The 26855-nt window shown below is 51.3% G+C and overlaps 8 protein-coding genes across 8 annotated transcripts; 5 read left to right on the plus strand and 3 right to left on the minus strand.

Annotated features, from left to right (window-relative positions):
* Positions 1 to 3588: 3588 nt before the first annotated feature.
* Positions 3589 to 7191, plus strand: BJX68DRAFT_222147 (uncharacterized protein). The gene has a single exon (XM_071037937.1). It carries the CDS (start codon positions 3916 to 3918, stop codon positions 6700 to 6702), a length of 2787 nt encoding a protein of 928 aa, XP_070905374.1. The 5' UTR covers positions 3589 to 3915; the 3' UTR covers positions 6703 to 7191.
* BJX68DRAFT_222148 (uncharacterized protein) lies at positions 7192 to 10313 on the plus strand. The gene is made up of 3 exons (XM_071037938.1): positions 7192 to 7732; positions 7797 to 9644; positions 9694 to 10313. The coding sequence occupies exons 1-3, from the start codon at positions 7364 to 7366 to the stop codon at positions 10180 to 10182; spliced, it is 2706 nt and encodes a 901-aa protein (XP_070905375.1). The 5' UTR covers positions 7192 to 7363; the 3' UTR covers positions 10183 to 10313.
* A 269-nt stretch (positions 10314 to 10582) lies between these two features.
* On the plus strand, positions 10583 to 11131 carry BJX68DRAFT_260126 (mRNA splicing protein SMD1; the record flags this gene model as incomplete). Its single annotated transcript, XM_071043830.1, has 3 exons — positions 10583 to 10596; positions 10693 to 10742; positions 10827 to 11131. The coding sequence occupies 3 exons, from the start codon at positions 10583 to 10585 to the stop codon at positions 11129 to 11131; spliced, it is 369 nt and encodes a 122-aa protein (XP_070905376.1).
* A 559-nt stretch (positions 11132 to 11690) lies between these two features.
* BJX68DRAFT_222152 (S-adenosylmethionine-dependent methyltransferase) lies at positions 11691 to 12603 on the minus strand. The gene has a single exon (XM_071037939.1). It carries the CDS (start codon positions 12524 to 12526, stop codon positions 11708 to 11710), a length of 819 nt encoding a protein of 272 aa, XP_070905377.1. The 5' UTR covers positions 12527 to 12603; the 3' UTR covers positions 11691 to 11707.
* A 14-nt stretch (positions 12604 to 12617) lies between these two features.
* On the plus strand, positions 12618 to 13529 carry BJX68DRAFT_222153 (succinate dehydrogenase assembly factor 3). The gene is made up of 3 exons (XM_071037940.1): positions 12618 to 12979; positions 13077 to 13176; positions 13235 to 13529. The coding sequence occupies exons 1-3, from the start codon at positions 12761 to 12763 to the stop codon at positions 13303 to 13305; spliced, it is 390 nt and encodes a 129-aa protein (XP_070905378.1). The 5' UTR covers positions 12618 to 12760; the 3' UTR covers positions 13306 to 13529.
* A 19-nt stretch (positions 13530 to 13548) lies between these two features.
* On the plus strand, positions 13549 to 14668 carry BJX68DRAFT_492 (GNAT family N-acetyltransferase). The gene is made up of 3 exons (XM_071049266.1): positions 13549 to 14109; positions 14183 to 14292; positions 14370 to 14668. Exons 1-3 carry the CDS (start codon positions 13716 to 13718, stop codon positions 14565 to 14567), a joined length of 702 nt encoding a protein of 233 aa, XP_070905379.1. The 5' UTR covers positions 13549 to 13715; the 3' UTR covers positions 14568 to 14668.
* A 101-nt stretch (positions 14669 to 14769) lies between these two features.
* Positions 14770 to 20262, minus strand: BJX68DRAFT_251396 (KAR9 family protein; the record flags this gene model as incomplete). The annotated part of the gene is made up of 3 exons (XM_071042379.1): positions 14770 to 15040; positions 15170 to 17829; positions 18796 to 20262. The coding sequence occupies 3 exons, from the start codon at positions 20260 to 20262 to the stop codon at positions 14770 to 14772; spliced, it is 4398 nt and encodes a 1465-aa protein (XP_070905380.1).
* A 1145-nt stretch (positions 20263 to 21407) lies between these two features.
* Positions 21408 to 26595, minus strand: BJX68DRAFT_567 (BTB domain and ankyrin repeat protein). Its single transcript, XM_071049412.1, has 3 exons — positions 23477 to 26595; positions 23309 to 23426; positions 21408 to 23256 (listed from the first exon to the last, which is right to left on the minus strand). The coding sequence occupies exons 1-3, from the start codon at positions 26469 to 26471 to the stop codon at positions 21519 to 21521; spliced, it is 4851 nt and encodes a 1616-aa protein (XP_070905381.1). The 5' UTR covers positions 26472 to 26595; the 3' UTR covers positions 21408 to 21518.
* Positions 26596 to 26855: the final 260 nt, after the last annotated feature.

Here is a 26855-nt window from a genome sequence, read left to right on the forward strand (position 1 = left end):
AAAAAAAAAAAAAAAGAAAGAAAAGAAAAGAAAAGAAAAGAAAAAAAGTAGAATGTTGGAGAGATAAACGGCTAAAGAACAAAAGGGTTAAAGCCAGCAACCAGTGGGTCATCATATTCCAGTAGTATGATCTGGGGCTGAAAATAATAGAATTATGTCCCATTCTTCTCATGAATCTTTTGTTCATGGCTGAGCCTGAGGGTGAGTCTTTGAGCGTTGGAGAGCTCATTTCCCCAGGTCTTCCACCAAGCTCCTGCAGAGCCTTGTCCCCGTTTGCCGGATAACTTTTAGTGGACTCGTGCCAATATCTAGCCTGGTGGAGCTCGGGTCGAGAAGGAAATGGGAGACGACGGCGCGGTACCGACGCTGACAGCAACAAGGAGGCACAAGTATTCATGTGTTGGCCCAAAGACGGTCCGAGAGCTGCCAATCAGCTGTCGTATCAATCCAGTTTCCAGCTTCCCGGATCAACCCTCATGAAGCTAGTCAGGAAACGGAATCTCTCGCAAGGTCCCTTGGCCATTGAAGCGCAAAGAGCGTGGGCGGTCAGTGTGGGAAAAGAAAAGGAGAGGGAAGAAGCAAAGAAAAGCGGCTTGCTGCATGTCGACAGACCGTTGAAATGGAGGAATTGAGGCGTCGGTAGATGGAAGTTGGTTGGTTGTTGACAACGAGAAGGCCTGACTTGGAAGATGAAGTTGAGCAGCAAAGCGATGAGCCAACCCAGCGATTTGAAAAAAATAAAATAATAAAAAATAAAAAAAACGAACTGCCAGGGCCAAGGAGGCTGTAATTTCAAACAAACTTAACAGAGGCAGCTGGAATCATGAACGTCAACCAGGTCGAGTAAGCTGAGCGGCCAAAGAATAATACCGTCGAGACGAGCTAATTCGGTCCGGCTCCGGCTCACGCTTATTCGTTTCTTGTTCATCCTGGCATTTGATTTATTGTTGTGTTCGGCTTGTGGGACGTTTAAATACTTGCTGTCGACCAGTCCGGGGATGGCTTCACTCCAGTGTTGTGGCCATTGAGCTCCAGTCCCTTCCTTTTCTTTCCCTTGTGTTGTTGAATCGAGTCAATACTTCTAGCTTGGCTTATTGATTCGAGCGTTGAAGGAACTTATGAAGACATCTGCTGGACCAATCTAAGGTAGACTCATCATGCCCTTCCCTTCTCCGTCTCACCACTATTTAGTTAGTTGCCGCTTGTTTCTCCCCGATCCTGTTTATCGGTTTGATCCGCCTGTCCCATCTCTTCTTCCAGGGAGCTGAAAGCGTTCTCTTCCTTTTTTTTCTTCTGTTGATAGCGTTGTTCGTTGTTTCTCTGATGCCCCTCGTCAATACGAAGGCCCTGGCACCCTGCCACTACTATCAGCCTCTTCTTGTTGTTGGGAGCTGACATTCTGGATCCTCTACAGTGAGACATCAGCTATTTTTCGTCAGGAAATACTCCAATAGTTCAGGCCGCCATCTTACAGAGCTCTGCAGCCTCCTTTGGGTCGACAGCTCTCTTTTCTTACCTGAGGGGCACCTTCGTGATTTCTCGAGATTCAGCCTATGCTCGGGGATCTAAAGACAAGGCCTAGATAACGTTCAGCCAAGCGAATCCCGGACCTCGAAGCACTTTGTCAAGCTCTACAGTCGACGAATATCGTCTGTACCCGAGTTACGAAGAAGCAGTTGACAAAACGCCATCGAACGCCTGACAAGGCGCGTCGAAGCCCAGGAGACAGTCTCCAGACTAGCAGGCTTCGTATTCTTTGGAATATCCGAAAGAAGTCATCACGAGATTATGGCTCACAATTCCCCCAGTATGGTTGAATGCAGGCTCTCCGTCGCTTTTTACATGACATCTCCAAACTGACTCGACACAGATTACGGCTGGCAACACCGCTCGCCGCAGCCTCTACACCCTTCTTCCATGGCCATGGATCAACAGAATTTCTCGCAACCTCATGGCCTACCTTCACATCCCGGGTACCAAGTCGGATATTCCTCTCACCACTCGGCTTCACAGAGCTACTACCAACCAGGGCCCCCATCATCTCAATACCTCTATTCACAACACCCGAATGCCTCACAGAACCGTCATCACCCTAGAAGGTACGATCCTCGCCAGTTCACTCGCTCTAGAGAACATGCACATAATTAACGGGGTCTTTTTGGCAGTGCTTCCATACCATATTCGTTTCCGAGCACCTCGGTTCCCACAAGCTCTTCGCCAATGCCTGAACACATGTTTACCTCATCGTGAGTTTCAGGTCGATTAATCTCAGACAAATGTGCCACTAATACAATCCTTGGAAGCCCGCCGTCTTATCTCGTCAACCAATCAGAATACTACTTAGCGCAAGGTTCTTCAATCTCGTAAGTGCTGTTATTCAATCCCTTTATGTCCCATTATATGCTAATCTAGTCCAAATTCACTAGTTCAAACACTGGATCGATAGCCGCCAGCCCTCAACCACAGCCGCTTATGTCCTCGGGGACAGTCTACTCATCACCCGATTCTGCTCCAGCATCTACGGATCCCGAACAGCAGGTTCGAGTCATCAGTTTCCGGCCGAAACCACAATGTTGGGATCACGGATGCAATGGGCGCGAATTTTCGACTTTTAGCAACCTGTTACGCCACCAACGAGAAAAATCAGGTGTCGTGGCCAAGGCGGAATGCCCCAGTTGTGGTGCTGTCTTTACACGAACAACAGCGAGAAATATCCACGTTGCTCAAGGCAAGTGCAAGGGCATTGGGAGAGACGCCTCGAGTCGTTAGAATACAGGGTTGGTGTGGACAATGAAGCATAACGAAAGGCTGGCAAAAGATTTCTGCTGGAGCTTCAATACCCTTCAAATAAGGAGGAATGATTGTCTGCGGTGCCCTAACTCACGGGCCGTGGATCAGCTGCACATAGTACAGCACTCGAGTCGACACCGCTGGGCGCGAGCATCGGCGGCTTGTCAGACATCTACATTACGACACACTACATTTACATATAGGACAAGGTAATAAGGCGCAGGATCGCTTAGCGGGATCTCGGTGTTATTGGGGTATGACGGTTGGAATAGAATTTACCAAGGAGCCGCGGAACAGGCCCACGCAGGCTTAGTTGCATGGCTAGCTTTTGGCCAAAAATTAATTTTGCATATTGCCCGGCGCATGCAGATGCTGCTGCACAGCCAGTCACACCTATAAATGCTTTTCTTCGTAATGTTGCGCAGCGACATCCATACTATGAGTCAGTCGTAGTATAGACTTGTACCTTCTCCGCGGGGCTAGAGCAGCGTTCGAAGAAGTATTGAAGGAAGTCGAATGGTCACGACATCAGGGGACGTGACACTCTTCATGAGCCCTCTCTCCGTGACGACCGAGAATTTTTGTCAGAGCCACCCACCCTGACAACGGTAGCACATCAAGTTCGTCCAGTGGGAAGAAATCCTTCAGCCAGCATCATGTGTTTCAATGCAAGGGTCCGCAACGGCCCCACACGTGGGGTGATCTGCTTACATCAACCCAGGCCAAAATCACATGACTGAATCGCGCTCACGAAGCTTCGCTGCAAGAGACATCTTCAAAACTCGCAGACACTTATGACTCACGTTCAAAATGCCGGCTCACCTTTGACCATTGGCCTCCGCTCCCGGGTTTTCTGTCAGCATTTCTGATATTGTTCCTCGTTCCTGGACCCATCTTCGAGTTCTCATTCTCCCAATTGACAATCCCTCCGTGTTTTCAGCTCAAGATGACTCTATTATCTGGAATACGCAACATATGTCAAGAACTCAAACACTGCCGATATACATCTCGTCTACGATTTCGCATACCTGAAACCGTCCGAATACTTGCTTGATTCAATTATTTACCGCATTGCTTGCTAGATAGCCTCCTCATTACCAGTGCGCCTTCTACGCTTGATAGGAGATGGCGTCTGTTTTTACGTACGACCCTGATCCACCCAGGGTCTCCTCGCCATGGTCTACTTCAGGGTCTTCGACCCCGCAAGTAACCGTTGTTGGAACTCGAAACACGGGCATTCGTTCCCGCTCCAGCACAAACCTGGAGAGTGGGGGTCATGATTTTTTGTCTGATTATGGCATCTCAAAGTTAGAGCCTGAGCCGCAGGAAGGGCCTACTGAGTATAAACTCCATCTCCTTCTACGCCCTCGGCGGCCCTATACTTCAATGTCTACGGGCAATCTCGTGGGTGGGTCTTATCATACCCGCGCAAGCTTGTCCACCTCTGGCCCCGCAACAGCTTCGTCGGTTGAAGAGCCGAATTCAAAATACCTGCATGCCCGTTCAATGGACAGCCGCCAGCAGCGCCTGCAACAATTGACGACGCAGCTACTATGGCGTCTACAACAATCGTCCCCCTTTCACTCTTCAACAACGGCCAATCTAGTGCTTCCCGTTCTACCAGAGGCAACACCAAGACTGGGTGCTACTCAAAAGCCACTTCGGCTACTGCCTGGTCTTGAAGAGAGTCAAGGGGCTCTGTACGAGATTGGGGTCGCGGATGATGGGACGTTTGTTGGACTTATCCATGACGAGCTGGAAGAAAGTTTAACGAATTTGCAAGCCATGGCCGCAAGCCTGGGCTGCAAAGTCGAGGTCCTCCGCAGGGTAGTCGTTGGGGATTGCGAATGGGTGGAAGACCTAGGAACTGAGGAGCCCGGAAAAGTGCATACTGAAAGCCTCTGGGTTGCGGAAGCATTGGTGAGCCCAGACTGGGATTATTACCGCGTGGACTCACTCAAAGCTGAATTACTGGAGAACATGTCGACTGAAGGGTCCCAGCCGAACTCCATATCAGAAGGCTCCTCTTCCGCTACTGAACAAATCCGAGTGTCTATTGCTGGGCCAAATGCTGTCGGCAAATCATCGCTTCTGGGTACTCTCACGTCGTCTATTCTCGACAATGGCCGAGGGACCAGCAGGCTAGGTCTGTTGAAACATAGACATGAAATATCGTCGGGAGTGACCAGCTCTGTCGCCCATGAACTTATTGGATATGTTGCGAACAAGCTTTCCTCAAATGGTGCTGATGTCGTCAACTACGCTTCCGGAAATGTTGCGGCATGGGATGACATCCATGCAGCTTCAGAAGGTGGCCGTCTAGCCTTTGTCTCGGATCTCCCTGGCTCAGTACGCTACCTCAAGTCCACTCTGCGAGGGCTTGTTAGCTGGGCCCCTCACTACGTCTTTATGTGCCTCTCTGCCACTTCTGAGGACGAGATGCCGCTTGGATCCGGCGCTGACCCTGCAGAGCAACCCATGGACTTGAATTTAGCTTTGTCTTACCTGGGGCTTTGTATGAAGTTGGAGATTCCGGTCATTGTTGTCATCACAAAAATGGACCTCGCATCACGAGCTGGTTTGCGAACTAACCTCGCCAAGGTACTGTCCGCGCTAAAGGCAGCTGGCAAGAAACCGATTATGCTTCCTGTCAAACCCGATCCCTCCGAGGATGGTGTAAACCTGCAGCGCTTAAGATTAGCCGATGCGGAGGAAGCGAAGAAGCTCGTATCCACAACCGGTGATTGGGCCAACACAGTCCCAATTGTACTCACAAGTGCGGTTGATGGTTCTGGCATAGGCAAGCTACATGCTTTGCTTCGATACCTACCTATACCCTCCAGGCCCCCTCTCAGGGACATTAGCCTGCCGAAACCATTGTCATACCCCCAGCTGCCAGCAATTCTCTTTGACGTTGACGAAGTATTTGCAATTCCCCCGTCCAAAGTGTATTCAGCGCAACGACAGCAGAAACATGGTGTGGTCCTGTGTGGCCTAGTGCGTTACGGTTCTGTCTCTGTTGGTGATGAACTAGTTATTGGGCCTGTTGTCTCCGGCACTCAGTTGGAAAATGGCAATAGCCCGGCTCTGGGGAACAGCCCCTCCGCTCAAAGGCTCCGTCCGGACCGACGCCCGGACCACGCCGCACAAAGCGGCTCATACCGCAGTCGGCCAGCGTCAGGCGACTTCTCAAACTCATCCCCTCATGGTTCGTATCCGGGGAGATCTTCTGCCTCAGCTCATGCGCATTGGCAACATGTCCGTGTCGTCAGCGTTCGAAACATTCGGCTCCCGGTACAGAAACTGACCCAGGATCAAGTTGGCACCATCGGAATTGAACCCCTAAGCACCAATTTCGGCGATCAAAATCCACGGCTTGGCAAGATCCGAAAAGGTGCTGTTCTACTCAGTCCATCAATAGTCTCTTCTCGCCCTCCGTCGTGCTTTGCAGGCTTCGTGGCGAGCTTCCCAGCCTGCGAATTCTCGTCCGCCCTATCCCCACCTGTTTTGCTAGGCGGCAATGCAATAGTCTACGTCGCTAATGTTCGAACCACCGTGAAGTTGACCTGCATGGCCTTAGCAGGGGATGAGATTATATCATCCCCGCCTTCGCCAACAGAACCGGAGTTTTTCAGCTTTGATGCGGACTCTGAAAGCCGCGAGGCTGTCCAGAAGCCTGAAGTGAACAAAGTGGTCAGTTCGTCTGATGGCACAATACAAGACACTATCGACATTACGTTCTCGTTCGTTACATCGGTCGAATGGATTGAAATTGGGTCCAAGGTGCTTCTTATGCCTAGCGCATCGTCTGCGTTGGCTTCTACAGAAGGGTCTAGCCCGTCTTCGGGCTTGGAAGGCTTTGCTGGCCGTGTTCGCGAGATCCAGTACGCTGATGAGAGTCCACATACATGATACTGCGTTTGATGTGAATCTTTTAGCTGCTTTGCTTTTGCATTCTTCCTTTCTTCAGATTCTATCTGATATGCGTTTGTTTTTCGTCATAGCTCAGATATCAAGAGACCCTAGTCTAGAATCGATAGTGGCACGTGCGCCCTGGGACCTCATAGGCCCCACTACTGCCCCACTAGGTGATGTTGAGTCGTGACGGAGGAGTTCCTGCACAGTAACCAGCCCTTCAAGTTTTCTAGTTTCAAAAAGCATCAAGCATCCTACAGCTTCACTTAAATTGGTGACTCAAGAAGTGAAGCAAGATTTGATTAGATAGAAGTCCCTATCTTTCACATGGAACCTCACACGACCATCTTGTCAAGACACTGAAGAGTTGGCGTTTGGCCGCCTTGGTGATGTTTGATCGTGATTGGTAGCCTCTGCCCAGCTGTTCCAGTTCTTCCCGCCGCGTTGCGGTCCCACTTGCAACTGGAATACCTAAATTATTGCTCACTGTTTTTGATCCAGCCTCGTCGATTTCATTGACATCGCTGGGTTTGAAAGCCATCTGCGCGCGTCAGGGAGCAGGCTTTCCTTTTCTTTCAGCCAGCTGGTCTGCTCATCGCCTTAACTTCTACTTCCTATCCTATACTTCCGGCCTCCCATCAGTCTCAATCTTTCCGCTATGACCGATTTCAGCTGCGCTTACCCAGATCCCGGAGCTGTATCTGACTTGGATCAGCTCTATGATGAAGATGATGAGGATGCCTCGTCCACTACCAGCATTCTAGCTGATGACGAAGAGCTCAACATAGAGACACGACAATGTCTAAAGGAACAGCCTACGGCCTTAAAGCACCACTCCCGTTTTGAACGTATCGTGCCGAAGACGTTCTCCCCACCGAGCAATAGCACAGAGCCTGAGTCCAAGGCTTCACTTGTGTGTAGAACGCATCACGATCCTGTACCTGTCGAAGAGATAAAGCCAGTGAAAAGGCGGACTTTGAATCTCCTCGATCTGCCTGTGGATATTCTCCAGGAGATCATCAAATTGGTATGCGCTTCAACACTAACCTTCCATGGAGTGACATGCTTACCAGTATCTTAAAATCTGCTAGGTCATACACACGAATGATTTGACTTCCCTAGCACTCACCTGCTCCGCACTCCATTCCCTCGCAATCCCACAGATGTATTCACGGTTCGATATAGTCTGGCCCGATGCCGTTCCAAATAGTGGACACTCCACTGGAGTGGACGCGCTTTCATACGGTCTGGCAACCTTGGTTACAGCAGAAGACATATTCCGTGAAGTGCCTTTGTCGTCTGTACCATCTCCTTGCTCGCACTGTGGATGCAATAGCCGTATGCCCTACCTACAGCGCTCGGAAGCCAACGGACGCCCGATCCGCCGAGGGAACTACTTTGCACAATACACACGCAAGTTTTCGATTGGAAACGGTCCGTCCGATTGGGTCCAGGAGTACTCAGTGACCAAGGAGACGGGCAAAATGCTCGGGACACTCGTTGCTTTGGCAGTGGCTCGGATGGTGAATTTAGAGACCTTCATTTGGGATATGCCAACGGGTGTCGTGCGAGAAGTGTGGATTGCGCTTGCATCATTGGCGGACCGGCCAGGACATGATTGCCGTCTAGAGAATGTCTGGATACGTTGGCACGACAATTCTGAGAACAAACCTCGCTCTCCACCAGCAGCCCCCACTGCATCTTCGTTGGCTCTCCCTGAAACCCAAACCATGGTCCCGTCCTATGTCAGCTCGGCACTTTTTGGGAAATACAGACATGTAGAATATCCTTCGCTGTCGATACTACCCCCGCTGAAAAGCTTGAGCGTCCTCGATATAGATGAGACGTCATATCTTGAAGAAATGGCCGTTCTAATCGAACGCTCGCGACATTGTCTAAGGGAGCTTCGCATTGGCCTCTCGGCGAAGGCTTACAAGCAAGGTTGGTGGAAACCGCGAGATATTTCACACACAGCGAATCACACCATTTTTCCTGCCGTCCCCGGATGGCCAAAGCCTGGTGGAGTTCTCGGGGTAGCGCTGGGGTGGCACGATTACCATGCCCACGGGTCCAGATTGAGACCGGAAGGGCCGATTCAAGTTGAACATGGCAAGGAACCTGAAACTGTGTTACAGGCAGGGGCATCGACCCCAGCTGACACTGTTGAAACACCCTCTTCGTCACTCAATGACTCCGCGCCGTTCCAGAATTTGCTCGACGCGCAACTTTCTACTGAACAAAATACCAACACCTCGTCTCACTCTCAGAACACATGTCTAGTCGGCGCGCTCGATTCTGAAACCTCGAGAGAGAACTCGAAGGGTTTTACACAAGCATCTCCATCTAAGCCTGGCTCTGATCGCCAGTTGCTCAAGCTGGAGAGTCTCGAATTGGAACGTGTATCGATATCTCCGTCAGTCCTACTAGACTCTCTAGATTGGACCCGCATTAAGAACCTCACCATTCTTCGTTGTGATGGGCACGAGAAACTATGGAGAGGTCTTCGACGTCGTTTTGCCCCTACATCGCCACGCACTGGGTTCATAAACGGCAGGAAAGGGGGGCCCGGGCCAGACAAAGATCTCGAATACCCTCTCAAGATCAAACATCTTCATACGGATGCCGTTTCGCCCTATATGCTATTGTTCATCAAAGATACCCTTCGCCCAAACACCCTCGAAACCGTTTTCCTTCACGGGCCACCTATACATGACTCTGCCGTTAAGATCGAGGGCATTTATCGTAACATCATACGTACACACCGGTCGAGTTTGAGAAAATTGTTGGTCGATGGCACCGGACGAGCTCCCGGGGGCGCTGAGATAAGCACTGCCCGATGTCGGAAATGGACGTTTAATCGTGAGATGATTACTTTCATGACGAGTGGGAGAATGTCTAAACTGAGTGAACTTTCCATGGCGCTTGACTTCAACAACTGGGTAGGGTTCCTGACGCACGACTTACTTTCGTTGCTGACACATAATTTAGCATTACTTCCTGCAGAGGCTTCCCTATATTTCTCAACTCCGAGCACTCCATATTCCTCACATCATCAGTCCGAGCCAAACTCAACTTGAGCTCAAAGAGCTTGCGCTGCAGGTTCTCGATATCGTGACCCTGCGGCCGGAAATTAATCTCAGCTATATAGGCATACGGGACAAATGCTACGAGATCCTGGAGGGTAAGGGCGGCGAATATGATTCTGCGAGTACTGATGATACGCACAATGAGGGATTTGTCCCAGAGGCAGAGAATTGGACCGGATCCGACACGAATGATGATGATTCGAATGAAGACGATGAAGAAAGTAGGATAGAATACCAATCGGATATGTCGGAGGACAATCTTCGATCGCTGGACGATGATGACGGATCAGACTACGACTATGGCCGATCGCGCGTGTCCTTCCGATTGCGGGAGATTCTTTTCTACGACGACAAGATTGCTATTTTCAAAGCGCGACACGGCGTTTTATGATTTGAGTTGCTATGTACAAGTGATATGGGCGTTGGTCAGATTTGAAGTGCTTTCGTTATTGGCCGCAAGATACCATGGAGCGTTTTCCGAGTAGCAGGTCTATGGTCATTTAGAAAAATCAATTTTCTAACTCACGATACCTCATAACAAGAGCTGTGTTCGGAGTAATCTGCTCGCAGGATGTTAGAGCTGCTGATCACGTGACTTAGCGGTCAGCCAGCTTGCAGGGACTCCGACGACGAAATGTTGAAATGTCGGAACTATCTACGTACGAACCAACTGAAGCCGATCAAGCAGTGCACCACCTTGGCACCGCTCTTTTCGACCATCGCACGCGTATTACTCTCGCTGTCCTCGTCAATTCTTCCTATCATCACGCGAACGCAGACCCATCGCCGCCATGAAGCTCGTGCGGTAAGTAAAATCCCAGATCCTGAATCGCGCCTCGAAACCTGATCAAAAGCTCGCCCCTCCTTCCTGCAATGCCGAAACTGACAACTACAATGACAGATTTTTAATGAAATGCGCCAATGAAACGGTGACTATCGAGTTGAAAAATGGTGCGTCCTTCCCCTTCTCGGTCAACCAATCGTCCATCTCAAACCAAGCTACCATTCAACCAACACAAAACTTACGTACGACAGGCACAATCCTCCACGGCACCATCACCTCCGTCTCCCCGCAAATGAATACCTCTCTCCGCACCGTCAAAATGACCCCCAAGGGCCGCGACCCAATTTCCCTCGATACCATCAACATCCGCGGCTCGACGATCCGCTACTATATCCTGCCCGACAGTCTGCCGCTCGACACGCTGCTCATTGACGATACACCCAAGCCGAAGAACAAGGCGCGCAAGGAGGCCGATCGTGGTGGACGTGGTGGTGGCCGGGGACGCGGGGGTCCGAGGGGGAGAGGCCGTGGTCGTGGTCGGGGCAGGGGTTTCTAGGCGTGCGCGTCTTCAAGGTTTCGGATTCGGATTCGGGTTTTCGGATGCGGAGTTTGATTTTTCATCTTTTGTTTTCTACGTTTGTCTTTTCTTTTCCGTTTTGTGTCGGGTTGACGCGCCTGTCTGTGGGTCTGTGCGTGGGATTGAGACCGCTTCTTTGCCCCGGCGATGATATTGGACTGTGGTTGACTGGAAAAGGAAGCGAAAGGAACCGGAAGCATCTCCGCTTCATCGTCCGCTGAGTCTCGGAAGGAGTATAGGTAGGAAGTGGGCTTCTTCCGGACGAGGACTTTTCGTTCCGACACAGATGGGATAAAGCTATGGTGTATTTCCAACTCTCTGTCTTCACTCTCTGTCTTCACACGAAGGCTCGGCATGACTGTTCAAAACGAAAGAGGAGCAGATTACTCGGCGAAGGGCGAGATCAACCCTTTATCAAATCAATCCTCATCAATGTCTAATAGAACGAATAAAAGAGAACTCTATCAATCATCCCGTCATAGCATCGTCACTTCATCATAGTTATACACAAACAGATAGTCTATATCTATAAACAAATGGTCAACCCAAAGGTACTCAATCCCTCCATATCCTCACAATAACCAGCTTCTCCCAGCCCGCTTGCACCCCGCTATTCCCCACCGTCTCGGCCTTCCATCCTCCTTTCCACCCCCGAATGCGACTCTTGACTTCCTCCGGCCGATTCTGAGCACAGAGCAACACATAGGCGACGCCGCGGTTTGGATCCAGCACCTCCGGGATCGCCTCGAGCAGCTTGTCGGTTGTCTCCATGCCGTCACGGCCCCCAGCATACGTGAGCGAGAGGTAGTACGATTCGCGCTCGAATTTGGCGCTTCGTGATAGGTTTGTGCTAGTGTCTTGTGCGGTTGTAGAGGTAGATGTAAAGGGGATCTCTGGTAATTCTTCTGTGGGCACATAGGGCGGATTGAAGAGGAGGATATCGATTGTGCCTGGGCGGAGCGGGGAAGTGAGGTTGCCTGTCACGGCGGATAATGCTATCGACGTCGGTTTTTTCGCCGGTGTTTCTTCTGTTGGTGTCTCTGCACCTTGATTTTCTACCTGCCGCTCAAGCACAGCCTTCTGGATGGTCTTCTGCGTTGCAACGCACGCATCGCGATTGACATCCGTAGCAAGGGCGAGGACGTCGCGGCGCCCGAAAATGAGTTCAGAGTTTGCAGTCACGAATCCGAGTACGACGCCGGAGCCGCAGCCGACTTCTAGGAGGAGCGGGGATGCAGACGGGGTTGTAAAGCGGGACTTCAGCCATGCGGACTCGGACGCGGAGGAGAGGGTGTCGAGAAAAAGGTACGAGTCTTCGGAGGGTTCGTAGATTGTGTCAAAGGAGACGTGCGATGTGTCCGGGGTCGGGAGCATCTTGAAGCTCCTGTTGAGGGTGAGAAGCCGTAGGCGCGGGGTTTAACGGGCTGGTGAAGGTGAAGAAACGATTCGCGATGCGGGACAATAATTAAGAAGAGGAAGAAAATCGCAGGACGAATATTTCTCCGCTTGAGCTTCAACCGCGGCTCCTGCATCTCCAACTCCTCCGCACCATCACGTCAATCCCCAATCCAACTCGGCAAGAATCAACAAATCGTCACCACTAGCACAATGAGAGTATTCACCCGTCTCCTCTACGCGACTCCCGCATCAATGGGCTCAGCCTCCAGCCTCAGCGAAGCGCTCGCCCTCCTCCCGCCCATCCCGCTCTACCGCCGCATCCTCCGTGTGCACCGCAAGAAGCTCGATCCCGAGATGCGCATCCTCGGCGACTCATACGTGAAGAGTGAATTCCGCGCGCATCGGAGTACGGAGAACCCGTTGCATATTGTACGTCTCCCCCGGCTGTTTACTGTTGTTCTGAGATAAGTAGTGGTGGTGACGACCGGGTATGGTTGGACGATGCTAATATGGTGAGGAACCACAGATCGGATTCCTTACGGAGTGGCAGTTGTATGCGCAGAAGCTTGAGGGAGATTCGTGGATTGGAGAGAAGCTCGATAAGGGGAAGTTGGATAAGATGAGTGGTGAGTATTGTACTGCTGAAGGCCCGCCAGTCCTCAATTGGCTAACCAAAAACTGTAGACCAGCAACTTGGTCAGTTGTACGAGCTGATGCAGACGATTAAGAATAAAGATGGACAGGGCGATGAGTAGGGTGACATTTGGTTGAGTATTGTAAGCTATCTATGCTAGTTGGCGGGCATATTGAGTGGAGCTGTGATATTCTGGACGTTATACAAAGCGCGCGTTGATTGGAGTTGAAGTTCTTCTTGCTGTATATAAGACTGTATATATTCTCCCTTTACACTTGGTATGGCAGATATAGCCCAAAAATTGGAGTACCATATTGCCGGAGAGAATCCGAGAATCAAGCGCCCCAGTCACTTCAACAAACCATGAAAATAACGACTGTGGAGAAATTGGAGATATATAGCCTATATCTTAGCCACGCCCTACATTTGACATTTGATTTTTCTTTCTTTATATACTGCCAACCAGACTCATCCACTCCTAGCATACTTTCCCCATACAAGCAACTCTTCGGCAAGCGAAGAGCAATCAACATGCCCTCTATCCTCGAAGACCCCGCCACTATCACCCCTGTACCCCGCCACATGCTGCACTCCTTGAAGGCTACCTCCCATCTCTTCACTCCCATAAAAACCACCCTCAAAACAGGAAAAGCAGTAACATTGTACCCAATTACGAACGGCCCATCATCCCTGCCTCAATCTCTCCTCCGCTTCCTGCACGCCGAGTTCTCGGCGGAGATTGAGAGGGGATGTACGTATCCGATGGAGGAGGCGATGGAGTTTGAGAAATTCGGGGAGTATTGGTTTGGGGTCTTTGGGGTTGTTGCGCTTCTTGATTCTGGGTCTGGTGGCGAAAGATTGAGTGAGGAGAGGGATTGGGAGAGGGAGTGTCTGGGGACGTTTTATATTAAGCCGAATTATCCCGGTATGTTCCTTCCTTTTCTATAGATCCAACGTAGGTATTCTCAGAGGATAGATGTGTTAACACCTCGGGCCAGGCCGCTGCTCGCACGTATGCAACGCTGGATTCTTGACGACGGGGGCGGCGAGGAATCAAGGTGTCGGTATTGTCATGGGCAAGGCGTATCTGCAGTTTGCGCCGTGGCTGGTATGCCTCCACTCTCTTTCCGGCCCTGGCTTGCCTAGGCTACATCCAGCGGTGAAAGCGGCTGACTGATTATCCAGGGCTACAAATACTCCGTCTTCAACCTCGTCTTCGAGAACAACGTGGCCTCGGTCAAGATCTGGGAGAAGCTTGGGTTCAGCGTTATCGGCCGCGTGCCGGGAGCCGCGAGATTGGCGAATAGTGAGGAGTTGGTTGATGCGTTGATTATCGGGAAGGACTTAACAGGAAAGGTAGATAAGGAGACAGACAAGGCTTAAATTGACAAATTGGATACTCCGTACACCTGGTATGATGAATATGAAGATATACATTGCGCTAATCAACAGCCTGAGGTATCAGTGCGAAAGGGGAATCATCGAAGCAATCTGGCAACTCGAAATATGACCATGAGATAATACACAGGTGAAGATGAAATAAATAGCACGGAATATAAACCAGACTTCGGCCCGCGAATTAGTCTTAGCCTCTCCATGGAGGTCGGTCTGCCAGTTTGCTCCGAGTGGCAGGCGTGATGTCCTTGCGAGCGGAGCCTCTGGGAAGAGGGAGCAGGCTGATGCGGCGGCTACCCGAATGTCCAAGCGCCGTGCCAGGGCGTGCGACACTTGTTGGGCTGTCTGGACCCCGGTCCTTGTCGTGCGAGACACTGCGGCTGAAAGACGTTCCTGCATAGCTCTGTCGGCTGCGGGGCGCATTGTTCATGTTTTCTGCTCCGGGTGGTCGTGTCAGTTTGCTGTAAGGAGGAGGATCCAGAAGAGATCGACTGAATATGGGAGACGCCGTGCGCCCTGGGCTGCGTGAAGCCAGGCGGCTGGACACACGACTGGCGGGCCTGCCGGTACCCGGTGCGGGAGACGCAGACATATCCCGACGGGTTGGGCTTGGGACCGTCGACGATGGGCGGGTAATACGACTGGGCAGGGATGAATTGCGTAGTGAGGGTGACAGGTTTTTGTGCACGTGCCCGACTTCCAGATCGTGAGTGTTTACACTGCCATTCCAACGTGGGCGGTTAAGCATGGCGGGAGAAAGAACGGGTCGTGAGCTCTTTCGCGTAGCTGGTGTAGGTGTAGTCAGACCATTCGGTTTCGGAGATGGAGCTGTCAGGCTAGTCCTAGGGATGCTTGATTTTCTCCCCGTCAAGGTGGAAGATGGCTGCGGTAGCCCTGAAACTCTGCGGCCTGACAACGGCGCTCGAGCATTGGAGCCCACAGAGCTACCGCGCCGGCTTGACGATCCTAAAGCACCAGGCTTATTTGCAGGAGTCATCACGATCGAAGAAGCTGGTGAGCTACCCGGGGTGTCAACAACACTACCCGTAGCTGGACTATCCATTGTGAGGATACTGGAGATGGAGTCGCGCATATGCTGGGTTCGCAGGTGTTGGACATCTTCAAGTGAGGAATCCATCACCTTGATGCTAGCCTTGAGGGCGTCAACCTTGTTGCTCATCTTTTGCAACAGACGTATAATTTCGCCGTTCACCGTCAGCCTATCGTTGACTCCCTTTTGAATGATTGAAACCACCCGCTCGATTGCAGGAATGTAGTGTTGCTTCTTAGCCTCATAGCTCTCTATTCGCTTGGTGAGCCCACTAGGATTGTGAAGGTGCATTCCCGTTTCGAGACCCTCTTGTAGCTTCAAGATACTTCGCTCAACAGACTCAAACATCTTTTGCGCCTGCGAGCCAGCATTCCTGAATACAATGATCCACCGGTCCTCAATCAGCTCCTTCTGCAACGCCTCGGCATCTGCTTCGACAGCTTGGTAGCCCTTTTCAAGTCGGTCACGACGGTCTTCCAATTCCGCACAGGCAGAGGGAAAGATACGTTCCGCGCGCGACTGAAACATGGACAGTCTCATGGGCAAAAAGTCAAGAGAAGCGCGCAACGGTTGCAGTCGGGCGAAGAGACCGATGAGTTCTGTGTGGTTGGTGTCGTTCTGGGGAGTTTGAATCATAGGAGGGGCCATGGCGGAGGGAGGGGTGAACAGGGACCCTACACTGGAACGTCTGTTGCGTGTCCCACTGGACGGTGTCTCTTCCACAATCGTCTCCAGCTCATTGATGTCCATCCCCGTATGCTCTTCGCTTGATAGATTAAAGTGTCGCTTCTCCTCCATGTCGAAGATGAGGCGGTCCAAGTTGTCAATCTCTTTGCCCACCTCGCCTAGGACGCTGCTCCACAGCTCCTCCCACTCCATGGCCAGTTCGACCTGCTCCTTGATGGTTCGAAGTCGCGACTTGATTTGGGCCCAGCTCCGTAAGATGGCGTCCATTTGTGCAACGATCGTCTCCAGGCTGTCGGTGCTGACATTAGCGATGTCGTCACGAAGTTGCACCGCTTCGATGGCTTTTACGTAGACGTTCACCAAACTCTCAAACTTTGTAATCGCCTTATCGACACCATCAAGGCCATCTCGCCCACCAGCCGCAGCCCATTCGACATCATCTTCCGCGTCTAGTCCACTGAGCACATCCGAGGCCTTTCTGATCCATATCTGAATTTGTTCCGAGGCGCCACTCAGCGCTTTAACGGCATTTGGAGCGTTGGATATTGAAGCGATACTAGCTGCAAGCGACGAGGGTTGAGGAAGGGTGATGGAGGTAAGTTGTTGAATCTGGTTGCTAAAGGAGGCCCGGGAGAAGGAGTAAATGGATTCTGTGCGTTGCAGGCCTCTCGGATTGAAATATGACTGACTTTGTGACGACGCGCTCGACTGAGGAGGGGGAGAGTCTTTCGGCGGCGGAGGGGGCGCGTCGTTGGCTTCGAGCTCGCTGGTCTTTTGGATATACTTTTCGAAATCTGTCTGGCCTTCTGTCTGGTCTCCCACGTTAGAATCACCTAGTTCGGGACCCAGCGGCGCTGGGGCTGACTCAACCACAGACATGGCTGTTGGAATGTCTTCCACCTCTACCTCCTCTGTAATGTCACGGTCGGATGGTGGCGGCGGGACGTCCTGCTCTGACCCAGGGATATAATCCGCGACCGGGTCCGGTTCAGGCACGTCCAACGCTGACTGCTGGAGTTGTTGTTTATTTTGGGGCTTGCCGATTAGCTGTATTCCATTCCACACGCGACCTCTTTTTTCGATTTTGACCGAAAGGTTTTGGTGCAGACTGTCCAACTCCTTCAGATGTTCCTCAGGAATGCGACCGACAGCTCCGTAGTTGCGGGTGGAGGATGCTGTTTTGGCACTACCGTCGAGTAGCTTGACGCGGGCAGCTAGGCCGGGCGACAGGCGACGGAGGATGGACGGGCGAATAAGCGACTTATCGGATTGGTCGTTATCGTCGTAGTCGTCCTCGTGCACGCTACTGCTTCCTATACTGCGAATGCTTCGTAGCGATGATTTCGATTTGATCCGGCGTGGTGCGGTGGGCTCATCTGCGGGAGAGACGGAAACTGAGGGCGCTGCTGGTGGCGGAGGAGAAACTTGCGACGTGGTCGTGGACGTGTCTGGCAGTTCCGAGGTGGCTGTCGACGCGGAAAAGATGGCGCGCATGGGTACGTCCACACCTCTCTAGCCCGGATAGACTGGTGGGCTAGAGAACTGGAAGTCTGGTGAGGAAGTGATAGAGAGAGGTGAGAGGAGTTGAGACGGCTGAAGAATGTTTTGTGGCCGAAGTATGCCCCTTTGACTAGCACCTCTGTGCTGTGCTGTGCTCTGGGTCTGACACTGAGGCTTGGTGGGAGTGGGGTGATGAGACGATGAGCTGTTCTTTGAAGAGAGTCTCAGCCTACATGGTACTCTGTTCGTACTCAGATTCAATTCAGAAGGCGAAGAAACATTAAAAGTGATGACCGAAGGGAAGAACCGGAGGCAGAAGAGTTCATTTCTTTTAATTACATTTTCCTTACATTTCCTGACAATTTGCTGATCGTCGCCCACCAGAGCCCTGGATTCCAATAGTGAGCTCCTTGAAGGGTCCAATTCAGGAGACTCACCTTATCTCCTTTCTGCGCTCTTTCCTTCGCAACCGATTATTTTCTGCCCTTTTAATTCCTGCCGAGGAAATATTGTGTAGTAGTTCTGGAGGAGTGCATTCCTGAAAACCTGGAACCGAGCATGCCTCACTCATGGTATCACTCTCCAGCTTGTCCGAGTCAACCGACTTTGATTTCATTGATTCTTGGCTAGTAGAAAAGTAAACATTTGATATATACATAGATGGAGACGAAAATTAACCTAGTCTGCCAATCATGGAGAGGTGTAATGCAAAGCAATGGAACCAAATATACAACCGTGCATAGGAACAAACACCGGAATCTAACAAACCGTCACAGCCGAGTAAGGGGTATCAAAGTACAGGCAGTGTGGAGCTGCAAACAAACGTCATCCGAAAGAAACAAATAATACATGGTCCAAATCAACTCCTTCCCATCCAAGACATCGCGCACCGATAGACAAGACACACGCGGGGAGCTGTCATGAAATGCGGACGAGCAGACCGTCAATACTGGCAGCAGTCGCCCGTCTTCTCAAGACCCGCAGATCTTGGGAGAGTTCTTCCCGGACAGCTTTACACCAGCCCATGATCGCCTTGTCGAACTGGTGCCACGCGTCGTCGCTGCTGCCGTAGACCACTCCCATCACGTCCATCTCCAGCTTTGTCTCCCACCGGAGTTCGGCTGCCTTGATCCAGTAACGAAGGTTGTCTGCACGCCGATATGGCTTGGCAACGTCTTCATGGAAAGACTTGATTTCGCCAAACGGTCGCTTGGACTTCTTAACGCCCAGGTTATGTAACCGTACCAGGTCACGCCCGTCACGGAGCTGCTCGAGAAACGCGGACGGTAATGAGCCGTTCTCTGGAGCTGTCCAAGCTGGCAACGGTGAATCCGATCCTCTCAAACTGGCTAGAAACGCCTCTTCCCGTTGCCGTTCCCGGCCTGTCCAATCACCCTCAATCCAGACCCAACCTGCTCGCTCCTTGACTTCCGCATCTTCAAGCTGCGCCTCCTTGGAAAGCATATCGCGCACATCGGACATCCAGCCTTGTACTGCTGTCCGCTCTTCCTCTTGAAGCCCACCCTCAAAGTTGCGCCCTGCCCATCGTTTCAAGACCTCCAATACACTGAATAGCTCCTGTCTAATTTCGCGTTCGCTTTTGATGGACGCCAGCCGCTCCGGGTACTCGTGGGTCGTATAATAGATTTTTGCTGCACGAATCGCGAGGGTAACGACGTCCAGAATACGCATTCCCTGGATTTCGTCCCAACCCTTGCGTGCTGCAACCATATCCGCCTGACGTTGTGAATCATCTTCCGAGTCGGTATTAGCGTCCGGCGGGAGATGGATTCGCGGGGGTAGCAGCTCTGGACAAGGTTCATCCTGGGTTATCGAGTCGATTTCTTTCTGTGCCTTCCATATCGCATTTAAGAGATCCCTTCGCAATTGCAGCAAATCTGGTGGTGGCGGAATATAGTGGGTCTTTATGCTGTAGGTGCTCACAGTTGGCGGGAGCATGACCTCGCCGTCATCGAACCCCTCTTCTCCTATATGGGCAGCATCTTCCTCCGTCGGGCTGAGAGTCAAGTCGTCGGTGAATCGGGCATTCGGAGTGAGAAGCAGCTGAGGGACATCGTCCGCGCTCTTGTTCTTCTTCTTGTATTCTCGACTATTCCCGCCTCGGCCCTCTAGTAACCCCGTCCGAGCAAAGTAGTACTGCAGATGTGCAATGCTGCCCAGACTCATCACACTTTCCCTATTTCTTGCAGACGCGGCGAATTCTGCTCCCTGTGGGCGGATATACCCCCGTCTCCGCGTGGAGACTGAAATCGAGGATCTGGCATCGCCCGATGCGGTGGAAGATGTCGATAGCGAGGAAACTGTAGAGAACGTACGATCTGGGGACGGGCACGATGAAATGGCGGGGGTCGGGGAAACAGAAGGAGACGGCGAGGAGTCTCGGACAGGAGGGGCTCTTGATTTAAACTCGGCCGGATCCTCCATTTCCACGTCGATCAGACACAGTGTCTTGGTTCATACGAGGACTGTAGCAGATGTGTGTCAAGTATAGAAAAGAACTTGAAAAGAGGACAGTTGTCACAGGGAAGAGAAGCAACAGATTAACAAGAACAAAAATAGGGACGAATCCTCGGCAGAGGAACGAAATTAGAGATCGTGACCGATCTGCAGGCGAGAACAAACTTGAGACGTTCGAAAGGGGGTTCTTGGGCTTCTTTTTCCGCACTAAAAGGGGAAGCGGGTCAATTATTCAATAGTCGCGGACTTTGTCTTTCAACGTTGCCGGCATGATCACGCCTGCCAAAATCATCAGGGAACTGTGGATGCCCAAGGATATCTATGGGAGGAACGTCCAGTTGTTCAGTTTTGGCAACTTGGCTGTTGTTTGCTTCTTTCCCTCCTTCTGTGTTTGTCGGATGCAACCCCTGACAGCATATGCAATCCCGCCCCAAGATCGAAGCACACGAACCTTGGGAACACTGCAGCTGCACCCTGCGGTGCCGCCAACCGCAAATTGGACTACTCCGCTGTCCAGACGGCATCAAACGGTTGTTCCAGAAGAGTGGGCATGTGAGAAATGAGCGGAATTAAGGACATCAGAAGCAGAAAAATCCGGGGCCGCCGGATATTGCTCTTCCTAATCAGGCCTAGATCATTGCATTGGTTTATGGACAATATCAGAACGATTCAACAACATCCGATTCAAACATTCGTTGCGGAATACTTGATGGTATGATTGAAGCTATTGGAAGGTAGGCCGGACGCATCAATGCTACTTTCTTTACAAGATGTTCGGCTCGCCCACCATACTTAGGATTTGCTAGTGGTATCCGCTGTGGTTGAGAATACCCTCTGAGCTATTACCAGGTCCTCGTGGATCTCTTGAGATACTTGGCTCTGGCCTAGGGATAGGATGGTAACTATTTCGCCCGCGAGAACACACAACCCTGGAAATCAAAGTTTCCAAGGCAGATTCTTGCCGTAAGCCGCTTCGGCTGGTAATGTCTACATCTTTGCCCTACAAAGGGTGTCGGCGTGAGATCTAGGTCTTCCCAAGGCATATTGCGGTACAGGCGATACAACCAAAGAGTACTGCATGTAAAAAGGAACCGAATTAAATACTTCTATAGCAGCCCTAATGGATGTCTCTATTTAAATCCAATTGGCAACAAAAGTGGGGCAAAGAGAGCGAGTATGAAGTGGTGGTATAGTGATGGTACATGCCAATGTTTGTGGTATATTTATGAGGCCGCCCTCTGTCCTTGATTTTGCTTCCCGCGGTAGCCACTACCGCCTCGACCGCCTCGGCGGGAAGAACTAGGGGTAGATTCCAGACGAGATTTCTTCTGAATCTGTGATTGTAACGGAGAAGGTCGGTGCGATTCCTGGCGGGAAGGCATTGGACTCGCGTTAGCTGCAGCGGCAGCCTCAGAATCACTCCGCGGTAGTGGCTGGGGTGATGATGCGCTGCCAGGAACACCTTGAGGGCCCTTCCCGCGTCTCTTGCGTTGCCCCGAGCTCTTGTTTCTGCGGCCGCTTCGATCTCCATGGTCATCTTGACCGTCTTGGCCTGCCGCCGCGGAGGCCTCGGATTCCGGTTCAGGGATGCCTTGGATGCGCCTACTTTCTTTGTCCCACCATTCCTGGAACGCTTGTTCGGTTTGGATATCTTGCAAATTGTGCTTGGCAGTTGCGGCTTCGCGGATTTCGTCCTTCTCGGTTTGTTGCTGCATCAGGATCGTGGCTAATGATATGGAGCTCGCGGAGTCCGAGTGAAAGTTAGTTTTGTAGGGTTCTGCCCGTGGAATATGACGGACAGACTGAATCATAGGTGGTTGATTGGGGGATGTTGAAGGCGCTGCGGTGGACGGTCCAGAGTAGGAACCTTTTGCTGGGAGCTGAGTGGTGGCCGAGACACTGCGACTTTTGGTCTGCGTTGATGGAGCCGGACTTGAGGATTTGGGGCAGGGCGCCCCTGCAACTGTCTGACGAAGGGTCATACCTGGTCGTTGAACAGACTTGGGCGCGGTAGGAGTCGAAAGGTCTTGTCTGGCACTGGGTGGCGGCCCGGTGGATGATGAGGCCCCAGCTTGTGCAGGAACCTTCCAAGGATTCTGCGGGCCATCCTTTGCTTTTTCTTGTGCCGTAAATCTCTCTTGCATTTGTTGTTGCTGTACCTTTTTTCGTTCCTTCTGGGACAATTTGGAAGCAAAGGTACCGCTGCCTTCTCTCCGAGCAGACATTCCCAGGCTGAGATTCGAGACTCGGCTTTCCGAGGACTCAGTCATGATGTCCTTCAATGCTTTTTTAGAGCTTGAAATCACAGGTGAGCTCCAGGGCGCCTGAGAAGAATGCGGCGGGGACACAGATCCATTGATACCACCCCGAGTTTGGAACCCCGAGGGAGACTTGACAAGTATATGGTCATGAGGGGAGGCCATCTGGTCATCCAAGTAGCTTCGACTCATAAACGACCCTGTCTCCTTTAAACTGGAACCTAATCTTGACGTATCGTTCCAGGCTCGAGAATCTTTCTCATCGACGAGCTTGGTGCCGCGGTCCACTGCTTTCCCTTTTCCTAGACTAGAAGGGGACAGCAGCTGTTCATCATCCATCTGGAACATCAAGTCACCGGCAGACAGTTTTGACTTGAGAATTGGACTATTGTTGGCGGTCGAAGGGTTGTCATTGTCCAAAGTCATCTTGAGTTTTGACACTGAGGATGACACTGCAGTCTTTTCATTAGATGCTCGGGGCTTTCCTTCTTGCATTTCAAGCTTGCCAACGCGCGATTTGAGCCTCATCGAGTCGATCCGTCGCCGCTTGTCGGACTCTATTGACGAAACGAGTTCTGGGTATCGTTCCAAGCTATAATCTAACGAATTGCGGCCACGGGAGATGGGGAAAGCTGTCAACTGATTATCATGACAGACACGGTCAAGCGCGCGGAGCAAATGTTCATCAAGCTCTTCAAGTAATCTATTAATACGTTAGTGACTCTGCCGCCATGTCGCCCCAGACTCACACTCACTTGTTTGAGATGAGGTCTTCCAAATTCAAGCAAATATACTCCAAAGCAGCGTCCTTGAACTCCGCTATAAAGCACGGGGCAACGGCATTAAGAAGCTGGCAAACATTGCGCGAAGTCACTAAGAGTTGTTAGCAATGTTAGACTCATGTCAGGTACGTGGTAACCCACCAAACTTGCCAAGAGCCTTCTGGCAGATTTGTGCTAACCTATCAACCATCAACTCATCCGCGACGAAAGCAACGTCAATGATTAGATCAATCAATTCTTGAGTGTCTCTCGTTCGAACTTCATCAAAGAGGCGATCATCTGCATCGGTGTAGATGTATCGGAGGACGAATTCAAAAACGGCTCGATCAATATGCTTGAGGTCAACGTGAATTCTGTCCTGTGGGTTCTTGCGGCGGGATTGTAGCCAGAAGCCACCAGAACGACCGTGAAACAAGGTGTCGAAAAAGGGACATCGCTGACAGATAACTTGGCTGTGGGCAGTCATCTGGCCGTCACTCAAATCAATTACGACATCGGCGCTTTCGTGAAAAGCTGGGTCCTCGAGGGCTCGTGCAAAATCGACTTTGATGCTCTTAGCAGGCCTGACCATCAGTATCGCGGCTCGTTCCAAAGCAGGCAGGTTTAATTGTGTGGCAATCCGCATTACTTCAGTTCGCACCTGGCGATATCTGGCAGCATTTTCCGGCGAATATCGAGCCTGTTGCCAGACATCAAAAACATTGTCGCTGTAGAGAAAGAATGCGATGTTCAATACAACCCAGATATCGACCCCTTGGAAGATTATCTGGCACTTTCCACCTTTGTCTTTTTCGATAGTAAAAATATCAGGCATAAAGGCGGGTCTTTCAGATCGAAATTCGTGGAACGCCCTTCTCAAAACGGTGCTGCGGCCTGTCAAGATAAATTCGTGAATAGGAACCCGTACATTAGAAGTGGTTGTCATGGCCCAAACTGTTCCGGCTGGAGGGTCAGCCGTGGGTGGAAAGTAAGAGTCAAGGTTTGAAGAACCCATAATGGCATGCCTAATTGCTGTAGGTGTGCCGTTGCCATCTGAACTTGGTGTTGAATGGAATGGTGATAACGGGAGAATATCATCCCACAGTTTTGTTGGACCAACACGTATCTGCTCCCTGGTCACATCGCACTCGCGTTGAGCAACCGCAAAAGCCCCGAAAGCATTACTGCAGACACCTACCACTCGAGACAAGGCTGGAACACGAGCGAATTTGTAGTCCTTCGATGACCCACCCTTCGTCCTGCTTCGCTTCTCTTTCCTCCATGCTGAGCCGGAAGCTGTGCATATGATGATGGATCCATCTTGTCCTACATCAACATCTTTGACAGCCATATGCGCTTTCTTTACAGACCAAACTCGCGCGGGTGCAGACAAGGAGTTGCGAATCTTGGATGGGTTGGTCGTAGAGGTCAAGCTTGGTAAATGCTCTAATTTGTCGACCTGTGCCGTGAAGACATCCCCCGAGCTTGACAAAGCACATATGGTACTACCTCCAGTTCTTATCTTGACAATGCGGTTTATCGACGCATCATATCGAGTAGCCATAAAACTGTTTCTTATGAACCGGGAATTGGCCTCCAGGGGGAACGAAAGTTTGGTATAGCCGAAATGAGAAAACACCCAGACTTCGTGGTTTTGAAGTAGGATTGCGGTCGCCTGATCGATGGCGGACACGATGTGTATTGAAGCGCTAAAAAGCGAGGCTCCTACCCGCCGAGGTGTCGTCTGAACCTCGAGCGATCTCGCGTCTGAATCCACAAGTCCCAGTTGGCCTTCGTTTTTACCAAACGTGTATAGGCCAGAGCTACTAAACACAACCGAATGTATGGCAGATGCCGCTGCGCCTAGGATGACCTCTTTCTTAAATGGGTTGAAAATCTGCCTTGGAGATGGTTGTATCGGCACATCATCGTTATTGCCTGTCCTTGGGAGTCCGTAACCCAGTTGACCGAATTTGTTGCTCCCCCAGCTGAAAATGTCTCCTTTATCTGTGATCGCAAGAGTATGGTCTTGACCGAGAGCAACGGATACGACCTTTTTGCTGGCAAGGCCTCCACCCTCGATACAAACAAAGCTAAATCTTGTGGTTTCATCACCGGTACCTAGGCGGCCACCAGGGCCAAATCCACACATGAAGAGGTTGGATTCGGGATCCGTCGTAAGTATGGCGGTATGAAGTTTCGACATTGCGATGGTCTTGAATTTGATTGGCTTGGCCCTGATGAAAGCTGGCAAACCTTGACCGAGGTTCGACTCACGAGGTACTATTGAAGTTGGATTTTCGTGTTTCTCTTGATACTCTCGATATAACCTGTGCAAAAGATGCTCTGGACGTTTCAGCGCTATTCTTTCGGGGAATTGGCGGTCATCCTGATCTCCGACTCCAAGGTTCAGGTTTTTATTGCTCCCAAATGTGTATACTTCGTCGCCAAGCCAGTGCGTGCCTCCTGGCTTCTCGAAGCTTTCAGTAACATCATCTTCGTCGGATGACTCGGCGGAAACTGCATCATCTAAGTCAACTTCCCGGATGGCGGACCCTTGAGTTGCTGATGGGTTGACATCGCGAGAGTGTATGGTAGCCGTATAGACATCAAAAGGGCTGTATCCCTCCCGGTCCTTGATTTTTATAAGGCCACCGCTCGGATGAAAGAGGGAACCCGGTTTACTCAAGTCCGTCGCATCCCGAGCGTCCCTGGCCATTAGGGCTTGTGCTATAGTAGCGTTACCCGCATAAAGAGCCCGGTGCAGTGCTGTCCATCCACTTTCCAGATCCTGCGCGTAGATATCAAGGTAGGGTACTTCGAGGAGGGCGAGGGCGAAATCGACGGCTGATGGTTTCGGTGAGGAGGCGACGTGGTGTAGGAGGGTATTTCCATGTTGATCTCGCGCGTTCAAGTCTTCGCGGGAAAGGTGCTTGCTCGGCCGTGAACCGCCTCGATCTGAGAAGGAAGCCGCAGGAGACGTGCCGGCTGATTTCTTGGGCTTGGGTGAACCGCCCAGGCAAGACGAGGTTACTGTACCTAGACTGCCTGACTGGAAAACTGGAGACCCTCCAGGCCCCCGCTGGCCACCAGCCAGGTACCGCTGGAAGCTTTCAACGTCATCGCGTAAGAAGAATTCCCAAAGCTTGCTACTCATGTGCTCAATTATGATGCGGTGTCAGAAACTCGTTTCAGCCCGGAACCAAAGCGTCAGCTTCACCGCGGGGGTGGGACGCGTTGGCAGGATTTCCGTGGGCGATAAGAGTATTCTGACGGGATAAGGAAAGAGTCGATAGAGGCCGATGCGTGTTCAATGCTCGTTCAGATTGCAGTTGTCTTTTTCACGGATGCGAAGGTTTAGGTTAAGGATAAAAAATGTGGTTGAGAACGCGATTGTGTGGTGGCGATGACTCCTTTGGTTGACAGACTGGTCACTTATCTCCAAGGCTCAAGGGGCGCGGGAGCGGAAGGTTCGTCTACTACTGTAAATGAGGCTCAAGAATCGTTTGCGACAACGATGGAGGTGCGGGATATCGCGTCC

This window comes from Aspergillus pseudodeflectus (assembly GCF_044049435.1).
Source record: "Aspergillus pseudodeflectus strain CBS 756.74 chromosome Unknown BJX68scaffold_1, whole genome shotgun sequence".
NCBI classification, from domain to species: domain Eukaryota; kingdom Fungi; phylum Ascomycota; class Eurotiomycetes; order Eurotiales; family Aspergillaceae; genus Aspergillus; species Aspergillus pseudodeflectus.